The sequence below is a fragment of the Mustela erminea genome, chromosome 13 (assembly GCF_009829155.1).
Source record: "Mustela erminea isolate mMusErm1 chromosome 13, mMusErm1.Pri, whole genome shotgun sequence".
Taxonomy (NCBI): Eukaryota; Metazoa; Chordata; class Mammalia; order Carnivora; family Mustelidae; genus Mustela; species Mustela erminea.
In genome coordinates, this window is record NC_045626.1 from 54,483,447 (window position 1) to 54,502,573 (window position 19,127).

Here is a 19,127-nt window from a genome sequence, read left to right on the forward strand (position 1 = left end):
CTAGCAAAGGTCAGTAAACATTCCTGAAGTGGTTTTCTGGGTGATGCCAGCAGGTGCGAGCGACCAGGTTGGCAGCCTGGGTCCCGGGGCTCACCTCCTTCCTCACGGGGGTGCTGTGTGCCGCGGCCTGGAACTGCTCTAGGGCCTGGTGCTGCTCCTCGCCGCTGGTTTCGGGCCCCGGCCCCTGCGGCGCCCCTGCGTGCCCCTGCGCCCCCGCTGCCTCCTGGGGCTCGGCCTCCTGCTCCGGCTTGGATTCCGAGTCTGAGCCAGATTCGGTCGTCATGGTTGATTGTTCTGCAAACAAAAAATGTCAAGGTCCCATCAGTTGGTGTAATTACCTTCGCAAAAACTAGGCACAAAACCAGGATGCTACGGGGAAAGGCTACACAGGACCACAGTCAAAAAAGGGAAACATACACGCAATCCAACAGGATCCTTCCTACTGCACAACCCTAACAGACAATGTCCATTTACCGCAAAGATAGTTCAAAAATCAACATTTAACTAGAAGTCAACACGTATTTTTAATGATCCCAGGTTTTACTCCTATTAGATTTTTGCCACAGATGGCCAGAAAATGACTTTAAAGTAATGGCCTAATAACTACATATCTTAGACACATTTAATTTCAGAGCAATGAATCTTCTGCATCAGCTGGATCTCCATCTGGGAAGGATAATCTAATAACAGAAACCATTTTCTCTTTCCCTCTCCCTTCCTATCTCTACCCAGAGCCCCTGCTCTGCCTCCGGAACCCCTGAAACCCGCCATCCTTGCATGAGCCAGCGCCCTTCCTCTGCTTTCTCAGAATCCTGCCCGCCCTTTTTGAGTGAACAGTGACAAAGGCAACAGAGGCTTTGCTGGTGACGTGGAATGGGTCCCACACTGGACAAGCCCTGGGCAGGGCTGCAGGGAAGCTGGGAGCCACACCTCTCCCTCCTTCACCAGTGAAAAGTTGCAGCTTCTTCCTGACTTCCTCCTGTTCCCCCTGACAGTTCAAAGAGGAGTTTGTCTCAGCTAATGAGGGATTCACATGACATAGCTTAATATATTATATAATAATCTTTTCTTACACCTGAAAACACCTTCTAAAATAGAACCACCATCTTGGGGCACCTGGGTGGCTCAGTGGGTTGAGCCGCTGCCTTCGGCTCAGGTCATGATCTCAGGGTCCTGGGATCGAGCCTCGCATTGGGCTCTCTGCTCAGCAGGGAGCCTGCTTCCCTCTCTCTCTCTCTCTCTCTCTGCCTGCCTCTCCATCTACTTGTGATTTCTCTCTGTAAAATAAATAAATAAAATCTTTAAAAAAAAAAAAAAAAAAGAACCACCATCTTGTAATAGTTTGCTAGTCAAGACACTTCAGTATTTTGTGCCTTAGTTTCCACATGTGTCAAATGAGGGAATGGAACCTGACCATAACCAAAGAACTTACTTCCTGGGGGCTCCTTCCTCCCTCTCTTAATGGGCATGCCACTATGCTTATAGCAGTTTTTTGCCAAAATCAGCAAGACAGGAGCCCTGCCGGTGGCTACCATGTCATTTTAAGTCATTTCTTATCTTAGGTAGATGATAACTATTTCAAAAACAAATATCCCAGACTGTCATATGATTTTCCTTCCTAATTTTATGGTAAAAATATCAGGAACAAAGGGCAGTGTAACACTCTAAGCAAATGATACACCCGTTAGTATAATACGGAATTATGCAAAACTACTCCATAGCAAAATCACCATTTAGTTCTGTTTTCGCAACACGGGCTGGAGAATGTTTAATAACTTCAAGCAGAGGGAGCATACAAATACCAATCTATGTCATAAGCTAAATGCTACATCCATGTTTCCAACCTACAATCCTATTTACAATCACCAGTCATCCTTTCTGTTGACTAAAAGACATAGCAACTTGGCATGTGCTCAGTTGCCCAAAGCATATGTAAATATCAAGACCAAACACTGAACAAGATAGTGATCCAAATAAAATGAACACATTTTCTTTTTTCCTTTTATGTTTTAGATTTTTAAGCAAATCTTCAAAGTAAATATTATATTCCCTTTTGTATGCTTTTACTAGAAAGCATTAAGTCCACAGAAAAAACAGAGAGAAGGAAAGGTGGTATTATGGTGTAATCCAGAGCCTACAATCAAATTCAACCTTTTAGAAGGGAGAGGGTCAATTTTAATAGTCAATTCAATTTGCTAAACTCTCAATTAAGTGCCAAATGTAAGTCAAGCACTGCCCATGGCTTAGAAACAGAAATAAATATGTTTTTAAGGTTTTTTTTTTTTTTAAGATTTTATTTATTTAACAGAGACAGCATAAGCAGGGAGAGTAGAAGAGGGAGAAGCAGGTTCCCCACTGAACAGGGAGCCTGATGCAGGACTTGGTCCCAGGACCTTGAAATCATGACCTGAGCCAAAGGCAGTCGCTTAAGCAACTGAGCCACCCAGGTGCTCCAAAACAGAAGTAAATATATTTTAATCCAACCCCTCTCCTCACCCCAAGGAGTGGAAGAAATGAACTCTTTTCACAATACATTTTCTCCATCTTCCTTATTGTAATTAAACATTGTTTAAGCTGGCATTCCTTCACCCAGCTTGAGACCATAGCAAGTTGAGGTCAGGTGATGAGGTCTGGACCAATGAGAAAAGAGAGAATATGTTTGCAGTGTTTAGGTCATCTTCATAAAGGCAAGGGCACATGCCCAAGGTTTCCTTTCCTCATTGGCTCGGAAAAAACTGATCTACCTGCTCACCACAGATTCAGTCATGGAGGCCTCAAATTCAGAAGGATGCCAAGGCCACCCCTTCCAACCTGGGCCCCTGGATGAACTCACGGAGCACAGCTCAACTGCTCTGGACTGTTCTAGAAATTCATTTGTCTTCCTTGAACCTCACTATGCTTGCTCAGGGCCAATCTAATACATATTCTCCAGAATAAAATTCTACCAAAATATAGTCATGCTCTAAGGGTTCCCATCTCCTTAAAACAAATAGCCTTCCCTCCATCTCACATTCTCCATCAGCTAGACCATATTTCTCTGCTTTCCACTTACAGCTTCTCAAAAAAATTTGTTGAAATATAGAAGACCAAATGATGGAGAATAAAAAAGCTGAGCAAAAGAGAGACAAACTACTACTGGACCACAAGGGGAGAATTTGAGGGAGAAGCGATACCGTAAGATGAAACAGTATTAGAGTAATTGGGATTCCAGAATAATAATAATATTGGAGTATACTGGAGCAAATTATAGTAGAGAATTTCCCTAATATGGTAAAGGGAACAAGCATCAAAATCTAGGAGACCGAGAGAATCCCCCTCAAAATCAATAAAAATAGGTCCACACCCCATCATCTAATAGTAAAACTTACAATTCTTAGTGACAAAGAGAAAATCCTGAAAGCAGCTCAGGACAAGAAGTCTATAACATACAATGATAGAAATATTAGATTGGCAGCAGACTTATCCACAGAGACCATGCAGGCCAGAAAGAACTGGCATGATATAGTCAGAGCACTAAATGAGAAAAATATGCAGCCAAGAATACTATATCCAGCTAGGCTATCACTGAAAATAAGAGAGATAAAAAAAATTAAAAAGAGAGATTAAAAAGCTTCCAGGACAAAAAATTAAAAGAATTTGCAAACACCAAACTAGCCCTATAGAAATACTGAAAGGGGTCCTAAAGAGAAAGCCTAAAAGTAGTAGACCGCAAAGGAAAAGAGACAATACACAGTAACAGTCCCCTTACAGGCAATACAGTGGCACTAAATTAATCTCTCTCAATAGTTACCCTGAATGTAAATGGGCTAAATGCCCCAATCAAAGACACAGGGTATCAGAATGGATAAAAAACCAAAAGCCATCAATATGCTGTCTATAAGAAACTTATTTTAGACCCAAAGACACCCCCAGATTTAAAGTGAGGGGGTGGAAAACAATTTACCCTGCTAATGGACATCAAAAGAAAGCTGGGGTGACAATCCTTGTATGAGATAAATTAGATTTTAAGCCAAAGACAACAGTAAGAGATGAGGAAGGACACTATATCATACTCAAAGGGTCTGCCCAACAAGAAGATCTAACAATTTTAAATATCTATGCCCCTAACATGGGAGCAGCCAACTATATAAACCAATTAATAACAAAATCAAAGAAATATATCGACAATAATACAGTAATAGTAGGGGACTTTAACACCACCCTCATTATAAATGGACAGATCATCCAAGCAAAAGATCAGCAAGGAAATAAAAGGCCTTAAATGACACACTGGACCAGATGGGCATCACAGATATATTCACAACATTCCACTGCAAAGCGAGAGAATACACATTCTTCTCTAGGGCACGTGGAACATTTTCCAGAATAGATCACATCCTGGGTCACAAATCAGGTCTCAACTGGTACCAAAAAATTGGGATAATTCCCTGCATATTTTCAGACCACAGTGCTCTGAAGCTAGAACTCAACCACAAGAGGAAAGTGGGAAAGAACTCAAATACATGGAGGCTAAAGAGTATCCTACTAAAGAATGAATGGGTCAACCAGGAAATTAAAGAAGAATTGAAAAAATTCATGGAAATAAATGAAAATAAAAATACAACAGTTCAAAATCTGTGGAACACAGCAAAGGTGGTCCTGAGTGGAATGTATATAGCAATACAAGACTTTCTCAAGAAACAAGAAAGGTCTCAAGTACACAACCTAACCCTACACCTAAAGAAGCTGGAGAAAGGGACATGTGCACCCAAATGTTTATAGCAGCAATGTCCACAATAGCCAAACTATGGAAAGAACCTAGATGTCCATCAACAGATGAATGGATAAAGAAGATGAGGTATATATGTACAACGGAATACTATGCAGCCATCAAAAGAAATGAAATCTTGCCATTTGCAACAACGTGGATGGAACTAGAGGGTATTATGCTAAGTGAAATAAGTCAATCAGAGAAATACAATTATCATATGATCTCCCTGATATGAGGAATCTGAGAGGCAGAGAGGGGAGTTTGTGGGGTAGGGACGGCAAAAATGAAACAAGATGGGATAGAGAGAGAGACAAACCGTAAGAGATGTTAATCTCACAAAACAAACTGAGGGTTGCTGGGAGGGGGAGAGATAGGGTGGCTGGGTGATGGACATTGGGGAGGGTATGTGCTGTGGTGAGTGCTGTGAAGTGTGTAAGCCTGACGATTCAAAGATCTGCACCCATGGGGGCAAATAATACTTTATATGTTAATAAAAATAATAAAAAAATTTTTGTTGACCTCACTGTCTTCTACTTCCCCCCTTCCCCTCTCCCTGCAAGGACTCCAGTCTGACCCCCACTGAGGTGAACAGCGCCACGGACCACACACACTTTTCTGTCCTCATCTCATTTCACCTATTAGCAGCCCCGGCCCAGGTGATGAGAATTTCCTTGTCAGCAGGTTTCCCTCCCTTGGGGTTCATAACACACCACACCGCCCAGCTTTTCTCCTATCTCTCAGGCTATACCTCCTCATTCTCTTTTATAGACTACTTCTTATCCAGCCTCGACAAGTGGGAATCTCCTGGAAAACTCCGTTCAGGCTCTCTCCTCTTCTCACTTGGTATTTTCTCCCAGCTAATGCTATGCTTTCCCAGGGCTTTAAATACCTCCAGAAGCCAAGTGCTTATAGACTCATACCTCTGGTCTGAACCTCTGTTCTGAGGTTTAAAACCCAACTGCCCACTTGACATTCCTCACTGACAGCTCACAAGTACCTCTAGATTTTTCTCTCCCAAGTCCGTTCCTCTCTTCCCTCTCCTTCCTCACTCCACTAAATGGCAATGCCATTCCTTTAAGTCAGAATTCCAGAAATCAGCCCTGACATTTTCTTTTCCTTACTTTCTCTAATACAGGACGTAAAGTTTTGCAAAATATATAATTCTGCACATACATACACAAATACCTATATAAAAATATAGATTTCCAAACTATATCTTGACTTGCTCCCCTGCCAACATGCAAGCTATCATTTCTTTCCTGAACTCCCTAATAAACCTCCTTTTCCCTGTCTATTCCTGCCCATTTCTATTCTGATCGTCATAAAACATAAATCTAGTCATAGCACTCATGTTAATAGCTTCCCAATGTGTTTGAAGAAAAATCCAAACTCTTAATTGCCATGGCCTTCCAGCACAAGCCTAGGCCTCAACACCGGATCCATGCCCAGTGGCAGTGCCTTCCCGTCTCTTCCACAATGATCTGGCCACATGATCTCCATTTAGTTGGCAAAGCCCAGCAAGATTTTCTGCCTCTAGGTTTTTTAGACATGGTATTCTCTGTGAGAACATTCTTTCCTGTGCTCTTCAAGTGGCCAACTCCCCATTCCTCAAGTGTCAGCTTGAGAGAGGCATTCCCTTTTTACATAGCTACTCTACATGTGGTGCCAGTAGCAACACAGTACCTGGACCATCGTAGGTATTTGAATAATTATTTGAAGAACTAATAAAACAACCCCATTATCATCATATCCACCTATATACATGAATGTGTAATAACTGTTCCTTATAGTCTTTAAGCTTTGTAAAATCTCTCAAGTGAGAGATTTAATGGAAAAGAGAACTCAGTTACAACTTTCAGAGCTGAAATCTCCCTACAGGTAATAGATGCTATCTTGGTCTGATCACATGCTAATGATTTTACCAGCAGGTCAATGGGTTTTCCAAAAACTCAAAAAGAAAATATTTAAGTGGTTTAGAGAATCTCTGTTAAGAGTACCCAAAGAGTCATGAAATCATAAAATAAAAAAATAAAATGCAAATGACTAATTAAAAAAAAGTACATTTTAAAAAGATGCTTAGGGGCCCCTGGGTGGCTCAGTCAGTTGGGTGTCTGCCTTCAGCTCAGGTCATGACCCCAGGGTCCTGGGAATCCCAGGTTGGGCTCCCTGTTCCATGGGGAGCCTGCTTCTCCCTCTGTCTCTCTCTCTCTCTAATGAATAAATAAAACCTTTAAAAAATGTTTAATTTTCTTTCCCAAAGGGCAGTTCTTGCATAGAAATCATATTTTTTAAAATGTTGGCTACCTTCGATATCTCATATTTTCTATGAGTATCATATTTGAGATTCCCTATCATCTGTGTTTCGGCAAATAGCTCTAACTTAATAATTAGATGTCAAAATGGTTACTGAAGCAAAACCAGAATCACATCTCAAAATATGAACATTTTAGTTCATTTCACTGTAAAACCTCTGTACAATCTTTATAGCTCTAATACGTGAAAATAATTAGCAGCAAATGAGTTGTCATGTGTTAGGGTGGATGACAGACATAATTTCTTTGGCCTCCTGCTTCCTCTTCCATGAAACATGGGGTTCAGCCTGGAAATTAGTGATGACTGAGTGTGGTGGGTGTGGGGAAGGGAGTGGAAGACCCCGAACTCGAGATCTTCTCACGGTTTGTCTTCTTACAGAAGAAGACAGCAGAGAGTTCTATCCAGAGGTTACTAACCAGACAAGGGCAGTGTGAAAAATCAGCAGAACTTACTTGTGTGAGAGCATGCGGTCTGCTGCAGCTGGAACATAAGGGGTGTGTGGGGAGTGTTGAGGGGCGACAAGACAGGCCAGGCGGAAGCCAGGTCCTGCAAGGCTGTCTGATCAGGCCAAAGAGACTTCGTGGCATTGCCCAGACCACCTCGCTGGCAGCCACAAGGATCAATAACATCAGGAGGGGTCAGCTGGACTTTTTCATTGTTTCAGCTCAAAATTAGGCCAATTTGATAAAGCAAGGAGGCCTCGATGGGGGCAAGAGTAGATGAGTTACTCCTCAAAGCATGAAACAATGGGATTCAGGACCGGCCCCTACCAAGTATCTTCAAAAACTTGACAACAGAGTTGAGATGCTGAGTGTTTCTGACTAGCAGCAGGGATGCTAGAGAGTTTTGTTTTGTTTTCTTTTTCTCAAATAAGCTTTTTGGCTATACTAACTTCAACTGTTTGTTACAAGCCAACGTACCAACTCCTATTGGCTGGCTTTATGATTATAGAAGCAGAAAGCTGGAATTTCTATGAAGAGGACACACAATCATTCAAAAATTACTTTTACCATGATGACTGCAAACCTTCCAGGATTACCAAGATCCATCTTTATGCAGACAAAAATGTCACGACAGCACATCTACAATTCAGAGTTGGGAATTTAAGAAACAAGATAAAAAAAAAAAAAAATCCACAGTCCCCCGCTTCAAGGAGTGTACACACTGACAGGTGACCCCCGAGAAGCAACCAACCACGGTGCCCAGGCTGTGAGAAGCCAGTCCAGAGAAAGGGGCTATCAACAAGCCTGCAGGGGTACAGAGGGCTTCCTCGGGAAATAACCTCGTCTGATAGAAAAATCATCACAAACCTTCTGTCCCAAGTGAAATGACTAGTTTTAAGCATTGGGTGCAAGTAAAAAAATCACAGGCTACTTCAGGAGGATAAAGGGAAATCAGGGATAAAACAAAGTGCAGGAGAGGCACCCTGCTGGGCCAGGAGGACACAAACTGGCCTCAAGGGGGCCACATGTTCTGTGACCTCAGTGGAATATGTCTTCTCTTCTGTTCTAAAATTCTGAAATTCTAGGATTCCTGAGGGCCAGAGGTACTGTTGTATTAACATGAAATCTACAAAAATTCTGTCCTTGAAGATAAAAAATGACAGGGGCGCCTGGGTGGCTCAGTGCGTTAAGCCTCTGCCTTCGGCTCGGGTCATGATCTCAGGGTCCTCAGATCAAGCCTTGCATCTGGCTCTCTGCTTGGCAGGGAGCCTGCTTCCCTCTTTCTCTCTGCCTGCTGCTCTGTCTACTTGTGATCTCTCTGTCAAATAAATAAATAAAATCTTTAAAAAAAAAAAAGAAGAGGACAGATACTGATCTCACCCACGGGCCCCCAGGGCATAACTCAACTAGGGCAGGCAATCATGGCACTAGCAATAAAGCCTGCCGCCCCACCACCGCACCCTCAGCTGAAGGCTTCATTAACTGACTCAATTACGCTTTTCTCACTGAAGCAATACCCAGATTATCCGAAAAAGCTGAAGGAAACACTCTTCGTTTCTGTAATACTTCTGAGCAACCTGGTTTATTTTTGGTAAGCTTTCAGCTTTTCAAGCTCAAAAACGTTTATAGCTAAGTGTGAAGCAGAGAAATTAACAAATACCGTTTAGAATATAGACAGAGATGAGATTATGAGGATGTCCATCTTGTCAACATGTCATCATTTTTCCTAATCCAATGGGTACCAAACATCGGGGCATAAAATCACACGTATCTCTGAAATACCAAGAATATTTGGTCATTCCCATAAGCCCTCTAAATACTTTACAATAAACCAAAGAAGCAGCTGACTGCTATATATACTGGTGTGGTGGGGGGGGAGGCTTACATTAGCGAAGAACGGAGTTCAGGGATAGCAGTAATAGGAGAGGCAAGTTCCCGAGAGGACAAACCACTCGCAAATTAAATCCATAAGAGAGGGTGGCAAGAGAACCAATTCAGGCTCTATTCTAGGACGTCTGGATTGTGATCACTCTGACAAAAGCAGCTGAGTTCCCAAATGGGGTTTCCTGAACTCCAGAGGCTGGGGAAGAGTACCTTACAGGTCTGAGAATTTGTTCTGCTATTTTAAAGGGAAGTGTGCATTTATACCACCCTTACCAAGTTTCTTTCCTTTGGGTGGGAAATTTATAAGTTTAGAAATTCTGGCTACATCATTTCTTCATGCATTAATACATTCCTTGTTTCCTAAATAATTGGTCTGAGGCCTGGGGAGACATCAGATAAAGACAAATGGGTGTCTGCTCTAATGAAGCCTATGTTCTAACTGAAGGGGTAAAAACTGTCAGCGGCACATAGATGTTATTCGAGAATCCAATCTAAAGTAGATGGCGGCTGCTTACAGTGGGCAGTTAGGGAGGGCTTCTCCAAGGAGCGGTGTTTAAGTCAACATTCTGACATCAAGAAGCATCTGCCGGGGCACCTGGGTGACTCAGTGGGTTAAAGTCTCTGCCTTTGGCTCAGGTCATGATCTCAGGATCCCGGGATCCAGCCCCGTATCAGGCTCTCTGCTCAGCAGGGAGCCTGCTTCCTCCTCTCTCTCAGCCTGCCTCTCTGCCTACTTGTGATCTCTCTGTCAAATAAATAAAATAAAATCTTTAAATAAAAAAAAAAAAAGAAGAAGAAGCACCTGCCCTGTGAAGTCATCGGGAGTTGGAGAATACCTTCCAGACAGACTCGTGTCCAGGTCCAAAGAACAAAATGAGCTTGGTGTGGTCAAGCAATGAAAAGAAGGTGGAGGGGCACCTGGGTGGCTCAGTGGGTTAAAGCCTCCACCTTCGGCTCAGGTCATGGTCCCAGGGTCCTGGGATCAAGCCCTGCAGCAGGCTCCCTGCTCAGCCGGGAGCCTGCTTCCTCCTCTCTCTCTCTCTCTCTGCCTGCCTCTCTGCCTACTTGTGATCTGTCTGTCAAACAAATAAATTTAAAAAAAAAATTAAAGGAAAAAGAAAAGAAAAGAAGGTGGAGGTAGCTGGAACCCAGCAGGTGCAGGGAAGAATGTGGTAGAAGTTGTGAGCGAGGGCCAGAGTGTGACCATCTCGGTAAGCCGGTTTATGTGGCTGGGTTTTCTGTTAAATGCAATGGAGCATTTCAAGGTGAGGAATGATCAGGTCTTACGGATACTTTTAAAAGACCACTCTGGCCTCTGAACAAAGGAATAAGGGTGGGAGCAAGAAGAGCAGTGAGTGGCCCTGGCAACAGTCCCAGCAAGAGAGCCGGAGCAGGAGAGGAGATGGCAAGGAGGGGCATCCGTCTAGTGGCAGCCCGAGCTCTGACTGGAGCTTTGAGAAGACAGGGGGAATGGATTATGCAGGCAGGCAAACCCTCTTGGAAGCCTTGTGTCTCTTAGAAACACGGGGATCCCTGAAGGTGTAAAGATCACACAGGACGTATTCCCCAGTAGGGAGGGAGCCCGCCAACCATCCGGTCGGGTTCCCGTCATGATTCCTCTAGGTGGTGCTCCTTCACCTTCAGCAATGGAAATCATCTATGAACCCTATACCACCAGCAATCAGTTTTAAAAACATCTCATCCAGGTGAAAAGCAATGCCTGGTTTTACTTACAAGTGAACGTATTCTAGTGGTCTAAGTGACAGCTCCAGTTTCCAAAAGAAGAAGAAGAAGAAGAAGAAGAAGTTGTTGTTGTTAAAGAAAAAAAAAGCAAACAGATGAACAGCAAAAGCTTTGGTCTTTACGGGTACAGAATGTGTTTCTAGACTTGACCGGAGAGCCTAGCTGATGGCTGAATGGCCTTTGTACCTATAAGCTATTTTTCCACACAATCTGGCAGAGAATTTTAGTCTCCATGAAACTTGAACATGATTACCACCAAGATGCTGTCACTGTCAGGCACCTGAAGACATGCCAGTAGAGTTTTGATAGGCTTCACACAAGAATCCTGCTGATGCTATCAAAGGAGTTTATTTAAATTTCTGAATTGTCCATCCATGAATTCTATCTTGGTCTGGGTTGTACAGCTGCCTTACAAAACATAGGGCAGTGTTTCATGTATATTTACACGTTTGTCACTTTGACAAGCACTTTTTTTTTTTTTAAAGATTTCATTTATTTATTTTTGAGAGAGAGAGAGAGAGAGAGGATCCAGGGATCATGACCTGAGCTGATGATAGACGCTTTACCGACTGAGCCACCTAGGCGCCCCTTGACAAGCATTTTCATTTATTATTGGATATCCACCAAATTTACTCTAAGAGCTGTCCCTGGGATAGGAAATTGTCAAATACCTATTTATTTTCAGGAGTTAACAGGGATACTTGAATTCAGTTTCCTGGTAGCAGTGTTTATAGTAGTTCATTATTATATCCTAATCCTGAATAAGAGTTCAGAATGGATTATGACTTCATTTCCCTTAGCCAAAGGCATCACCATAGTATTCTTGTTGTTTCAAGCAAAAAATTAAATCCAAACTGAAATTTCAGACCACCAATGAAATACAAAAGAGCATAGTGTTCAGCCTTTATGGCAAACTGAACCCTAGACAGTGGGAGGGAATAAGCTATCCGTAGGAACTATTCTCTCCACTTCCTGTTAAACATAAATCACTCTTTTGGGGGCACCTGGGTGAATCAGTTAGTTAAGCATCACCTTCGGCTCAGGTCAGGATCTTAGGGTCCTGGGATCGAGCCCCACGTCAGGCTACCTGCTCTGCACAGAGTATGCTCCTCCCTCTCCTTCTGTGCTCTCTCTCTCTTTCTCAAATAAATAAAAAATAAAAATCTTTAAAAACATAAGTTACATAAATTACTCTTTCTTAGGAAGAAACTATCATTATGTCCTTAACATGTATACCGTAATCCAAACACAGCATTTTCCCTTCTCCACTGAACACTCCACAAATTTTATAAAATATTCTTTCTTCCACGTGAGTTTATTGGGTACACCAATAAAATCTGCTCTTAACTTTTTATTCCAGAACTGGACTTTTCTTTATGTTCATCTATAATTCTGTATTGCTAATATGCTATTTTACTTCTACTTAACATAAGTCAAATACTAATAAACCGTAAAATTGTATTTTGTTTTAAAGACGTATTTCCTACTACTTATATTTAAATACACACACGCACGCGCGTATAATGACAGTACTAGTTTCTTCCTTAATAAGAAGAGGTTTCTAATCTAGCATGAGCCTTCGGGATTCTGTCCCAGGTTGCCATTTTATTCCTGGAAAACCAAAAGTAAATGATCATTTTCATTTCTAGGGAAAATGTGACTGGTACTGACTCTGCTTCTCTAGATTCCTAACTATTTATAACCTTCCACTGATGGCAGCTAAATTTAAGCCTCAAATGGACAAGCCTAAGTTTTAATCCATTTCAACTTTGCAAGTGTTGCTGGTGGAAGGCCTCAAATTGACAAGAAGCCAGTAACATACGTTTCAAGTGTATAAACGTCCAATGCCACTGTTTAAAATTTTCAAGAATTTCACAGCTAAAATCAAAAGAGAGTAAAGGAGATAGTGTATTTCTTCTGCACTGTTGGCCAATTCTATCTCTGGAAAGAACGTACTAGCAAAAAGAGATCTTTGGCAACTTAATGCAGGAGCATATTTTTCTATTACCCAACATCTGACTCTGCATCTGTGAGAAATGAAGTGTGAACCATATAGACGTGAATAAATTAAAACAGTCAGATTCCATACAGACATCTACCAGCAAACAGCTCTCAGAGTCCTTCTGAAACGGGTCTCTCTCCCACAGAGCCACTCATTTAAAATAATAATAATAATAATAATAATAATAATGGAAAGGTTATGGCAAAAACTTCCAACCTTGGCACCTTATGAGGGGCAAGAAAGCCCCTGACATCTGGGGCTACGGCCAGGAATCCACACTGTAGGTTTCTCTTTACAGGTGTCCATGTCAGAGGGGGTGAGGACAGCCAGAGCAAGAAAAACAGCCATCTCAAAATGACCCAAGAACAAATAACCTGTTCTCTAATTCCCTATCTGTCCAAAAACTGTTGCATATAGACGGCAAACAAAGAGTGAATGAACAAACAGTTTGCATTTCTGAGTTTCAGAAATGTAAGACAGAACCGTGCATCTCCCTTCTATCGAGGAGCTTTGTAAGTTCAGAGGAATGGCAGAACACGGATCTGGCCTGTCCAATTTCTGGAACTGCATGAAGGGACTCAAGGCTTTTCACCCTGGGGTTTGCTCCTTATAGCAAGCTTCATGCAGGCACCCAAAACTCATCACAGAAAGACATGTGGTGAGTATGTGGGAAAAAAAACAACAACCAAAAAACAAAGAGGGAAACAGACTTTTCAAAAACCCAGAAAGGTAGGCGGCCTGTAAATATTTGTATCTTTACAAACACACACCTTCAGATGAGCCCTGAAGACTCACACAACAGGAATCACATATGATCAATAAAGAAATACAGGGTGGGGAAAAAAAAAAGGCATTTCTATTGCTAAGAAAAAGAAACCAAATATATGGGGGAAATTCTAGGTTCTTTCTATTATTGTTCCCATTTAGTACTTATCAAATCATACAAAGTAAACTTGATAGGCATCCCAGCAGTCATTAAATGTATAAATGAATGAATGGTTGAAAACATCAGCTTCATTGAACACAAATGCACCAAGTCACAAATCTACAAATGAGGTCTGGGAAAATCAAACCCAATCCAGTCTGACCCCTAAAGCCCTTGGCTGTTTTGCGGTACGGTGTCTACTGCACTGAAAAGAATGACCGTAAGTTAGGAGCTCTCAGCTTCTCCACATAGAAGATGCCAGATTTCATCAGTTTCCCTTTGTAATCTTGACATTTTCCAGGACATTGCTATACTCCAAAACCAAATTAACAGAATTTGGTTTTTTCCATAGTTCGACAGATAGCACGGCATCTCTGCCGTCCTGCAGTTAATTGACTAAGCATTCAGAGACTCTTATCCCAAGTCCCACAGAGATGGAAATGGAGCTCCTCTAACAACCTGGAACCTGCCATACTTTGGGGTTTTGACGGATTTAATTTTTTCATCCTTCAATACAAACGCAAGGCCAAGCATTTAATTATTCTGTTTTTACCATAATGCATGGGCTTTTATCTTTAGGCTGGTAATGGAGGAAGACTACAAAGAATGTTCTTAAAAGATCTCACTGGCACACAAATGAGCTGCCTGAGAACAGTGCCTCAGCTCATTCTCTGAAGGTGCCAATCAGAGGATTCCTCATTCTGGGGCTGTTCACTGACTGCCTGAAGCACTGAAATGTTCCCCATTTTCTACTCAAATTCTGTGTAATGAAAGCTTTCCAGCCCAGCTCAGCTACCATCTTGCCTATTGCCTCCTGCCTCTGAGGTGACTCAGCAGATAAAAATGCATGGGCGGTTGGCGCTGCCTTGGGATATTCTGATTGTGGGGGTTGAATTTCCCACACAATGTACTAAAAATGACTGAACTGCTACAGGTGTGATGTTCTATTTATATTCCTTTTCTCTAATGGGCAACTAAGCCAATAAACAGCTCTTTCAATTTTTAAATCCACATATTTCCAGTTCAATGGAGATTAACTTAAAACCCTACAGACAAAAATAAATTTGAAGAAAAACTGAAAGGCTGAAATGCAGTTCATCTTAAGAAAAATTTTACAGGTTCTTTATGGTCTAAGGTTTTCTTTCTTTCTTTTAAGCCTTCACTACAGCAACACCTGCTTCACTTCCTATGTTGACTTTTTTTTTTTTTAATTACAAACCTTTCACAATGAAACTCATTTTAAATCCTTTAACCTGTCCATTTAAAATGGAAGCAAGATAACTGTCTTGGTGAACGCTTTCTCCATAAAGAAGCCGCAGGAATTCCTTGCTTTCAGACTTCTCCGCCCAGAGGGGTCCTCAAACAGGCTGGGAGAGGGGCATCTGCTCCCCCAATGCAGATGTGAGCAGAGTCAGGTGGAGAAGATGAGAACAAGTTGCAAATGCAAACTTGGGACCCACAAGAAGAGAGGATGACGTTGGTCCGGGTATGCCGACCAGGGGAACTCCCTTCCTGGAAAGGGTCTCAAAGATTCAAGGCAGTTGGCTTCCCCGGACACTCAATGGTGTTTCTGATCTAGCAAACAGTCGAGGACAGACTAAACTACTCCCTGAGAGCAGGGAGGCCATTCTTCCTGATGGAAGGGAGGGGGGACTATCAACAGGGGTCACACAGCTGGAGAGAGGAGCCCTAACTACAAACTGTGGAAGGCTGTGGATTCAACGACCAGACTCACCATGAGAAGACAAAATTTAAGTGATAAACCAAAATATTAAGAGTGTGCATTTCTGGGTGGTTGACTCTCTTTTTTGGATTTTCTACAGAAGTAGGTCTTAGAAGCAGAAAAAAACACATCAACAAAATCTCTCTTTGTAAAGACCTATTTATCACTTCTTTAAAATACCCTTTCAGCTGGGTGACTTCGTCATGTTTTGACTTAATTTTTTTTACGGGAAAAAAGGATTACTTCTAAAATTACATTTCTGAAATGCACCTGGATATGCTCCACTACTATGGCTTGGTGCCACCACTCAGTGGATGGAACAAACCAGTAAAGCTTTAAGGTTGCCGAGTAGGACACTCAGACCACTTGGATCATAATCACCTGGGGCTCCAGTAAAATTGCATATTCCCCAGACCTAGCTGCAGGTGTGGAGAACATCTGGCACCCAGATGCCCGACCCCCACCCCCCACCGATTCAACCAGAATCACTGGTGGCAGGTCACAGGCACAGGTAATTGTTAAAAGCTACTCTGGGATTCTCTAAAATGTGGGCTGGATTAAGAACAGTAAGGGACAGCATTTCTACACTTTTAATGAGCACCCAGGGGAGTCTTCCACTAAAGTTTGCTAACCATTGCTCTGTAAGGAAATTAAAAAGTCCCAAAGCTGTGGATCGACTCTGTCTGGAAACAAAAATGGCAAGTAGATAACAACAAATCACGGACACTGGTCAAAGCTTATATCAATGTGTACTTCTTCTGGTTACTGCCACCAAATCAAGTCAGAGGTTCTGCGCTTTTTGCATTTCTATACACAGACAGACACACACACACACACACACACACACACACACACACACTATTTTGGGTTTTTGCGGTTTACGCAAAAGATGTAGGCAGACTATATGTTTTTGCATTTTAAGGTCTTCACTTTAATAATCTGTAATACTCATTACCAGCTATAGTTGAAAATACTTATATACTTCTGCCTTAGTCCTGCTCAATCTTCTTTCCAACAGAATATTCAAGAATAATTGGTGGAAAGAGTATTATTGACCTCTATCAGGGATGATTATTACTGAAGTAAGGTTGAGAACACTGTATTTCCTCAAAATTGAAAAAAAAAAAATCCTATATGCTCTTCTTTCCAAGAAATACTACTTTTATTTATTTACTTCTTTATTTTTTTATTTATTTACTTGACAGAGATCACAAGTAGGCAGAGAGGCAGACAGAGAAAAGAGAGAGGAGGAAGCAGGCTCCCAGCAGAGCAGAGAGCCCGATGCGGGACTCGATCCCAGAACTCTGGGATCATGACCTGAGCCGAAGGCAGAGGCTTTAACCCACTGAGCCACCCAGGCGCCCCGAAATACCACTTTTAAAATGAAACGGGTTTCCATCAAGGGGAGGAGAGTTGGGGATGGAGAGGAAGAAAGGAGGGAAAATAAAACCCTGCTAATTATGATTCACGGGCCACCTTTGGTTTTTGCCTTAGTAGCAAATCCCATGTGGACACCCAACTAGCCCTCACCCAACATTTTCAACACAATTCCACAAAAACTGCTGGGCACTTGCCAGTGAAGTCAGTGTCTTGTCACCCAATAGAAGAGGTAACAGATACACCAAAATCTTTTTTTTTTTTTTTTTTTTAAAAGTCTTCAAGGCCAAACCTCTTATTTACCCAACCCTGGATGTTAAGCAAAGGGTCATAGCCTTTTCTGATAACATTGTGACTATATTCTTTTCATCCTGGCCCCCCTGGCAGCTGAGGACGATAGGAGCAGAGCCAACACCGAGTTCAAGGAGATGAGACACCTTTCACCAAATTCAGTCTGTGATCTACTATTTCAGCTAAGAACTCAGAACATAGCATTTTTATAGCTTGAGAAACATTACTTATGAAAAGCATATAAAATAGTAACAGAATAAGGCCACAGATTATAACCTACTTGCTAATGTTTTCTACTGGTCTTTATCCCTGGCTGGGTTGTTACAAGTTTGGACTTGAGAGGCTATTTCCTTCTGTGCTATCAAGTATTTTCAATAGCTCCCCATCCCTTTCTTCTCCCTGATGTCACACTAAGGGCAGCCACATCCCAAGCCTTCCTGACCCTCAAACCTCACTTTCATTCTCCCAACATGAGCTTTGGCAATCATGGCCTACTGAATGGCTTGTTGTTCTTCAAGAGCCCCAGGCCCTTGAATGCACAGCCCCTAGAAGCTTCCAATCCACCCACTTTCCCCAAGCACTACTGAACCTGATGCTTTGGCTCTGACCCCACTCCCCAGCTTGGATGCTGTCTCCCTGTCCCCAAATACAGTCTCAGCTGGACGACCACTGTGCTCATGCACATTCCCACCATTCTGTGTATCTCTCTGTACTGGTAGCAACATTTGCTTCTGAGAGTCTCTGCTACCAGACACACGAGTCTGAAAGGCAAGGAATGGTTTCTGCTCTCATTCTGTACCAGAAGTCGATCTCAAACTGAAGGTGTCTAAGAGCGAACTCGCGGGTTTTCTCCCCTGAACCATGTTGTCCCTGACTCTTACCCCACTGGCCAATCTATCTTTTGAGAAGTCTCAGGCCAAAGAAAATACAGTTGCAAAAAAAATCTAACAAAGATGTCCATATTTCTTTTTTTTTTTTTTTAAAGATTTATTGAGTACAAGCAGGGAGAGCAGCAGGCAGAGGGAGAAGCAGGCTCCCTGCCGAACAAGGAGCCTAATGCGGGACTCCATCCCAGTGCCCTAGGATCATGATCTGAGCTGAAGGCAGACGCCCAACTCACTGAGCCACCCAGGCACCCCCAAAGATGTTCACATTAAGTCCTTTCAGTAAATCCTGAGGCTCTACCTCCCATAGCCCCGCCCCCTTCCCCACACCTTTACCTATACCACTGGCCCTCCATCCAGCCTACCATCTTTGCTTGTTAGTTACTGCATTATCTTTCTAACTGGTCTCCCTGCCTCTGCATATGCCAAGAGCCAGGGTGATGCTTTGGAACTATAAAGCAAATCATGTCTCTTCTCCACTCAAACTCCCCCAATGACTCCCGATTTCAAGAAGAGTAAACTAAAGTCATAATGTCCCACCTAAAAAATGATCCACAGTTTGCCCCCCATAGCCGCCGCCCCAGTGTTCTACTTCTCTCCTGTTTACCTGCTCTGGCCAGCCTGGCTGACCTCTCCATCACTCCACTTAAAGAGCAGGACACGCCCCTCCAGGGCCTGCTATTCCACCTGAAATGTTCTCCCTTGGCTCATTCCCCCACCTCATTCAAGTCTTCACTTGAATTTACCGCCTCAGTGAGGCCTTCCTATTAACCCCCTCCATGGCCTCTCCTC

The 19,127-nt window shown here is 42.6% G+C and overlaps 1 protein-coding gene across 27 annotated transcripts in view; it reads right to left on the minus strand.

The window, feature by feature from the left end:
* Positions 1–19,127, minus strand: part of EPB41L3 (erythrocyte membrane protein band 4.1 like 3) — a 175,654-nt gene that overhangs the window by 90,537 nt on the left and 65,990 nt on the right. For all 27 annotated transcript variants that reach the window (XM_032311355.1, XM_032311346.1, XM_032311345.1 and 24 more), the window contains one exon: positions 95–294. In XM_032311355.1, coding sequence (XP_032167246.1) covers positions 95–294 — 200 coding nt within the window. Of the gene's footprint in view, positions 1–94; positions 295–19,127 lie in introns of those variants that run through there.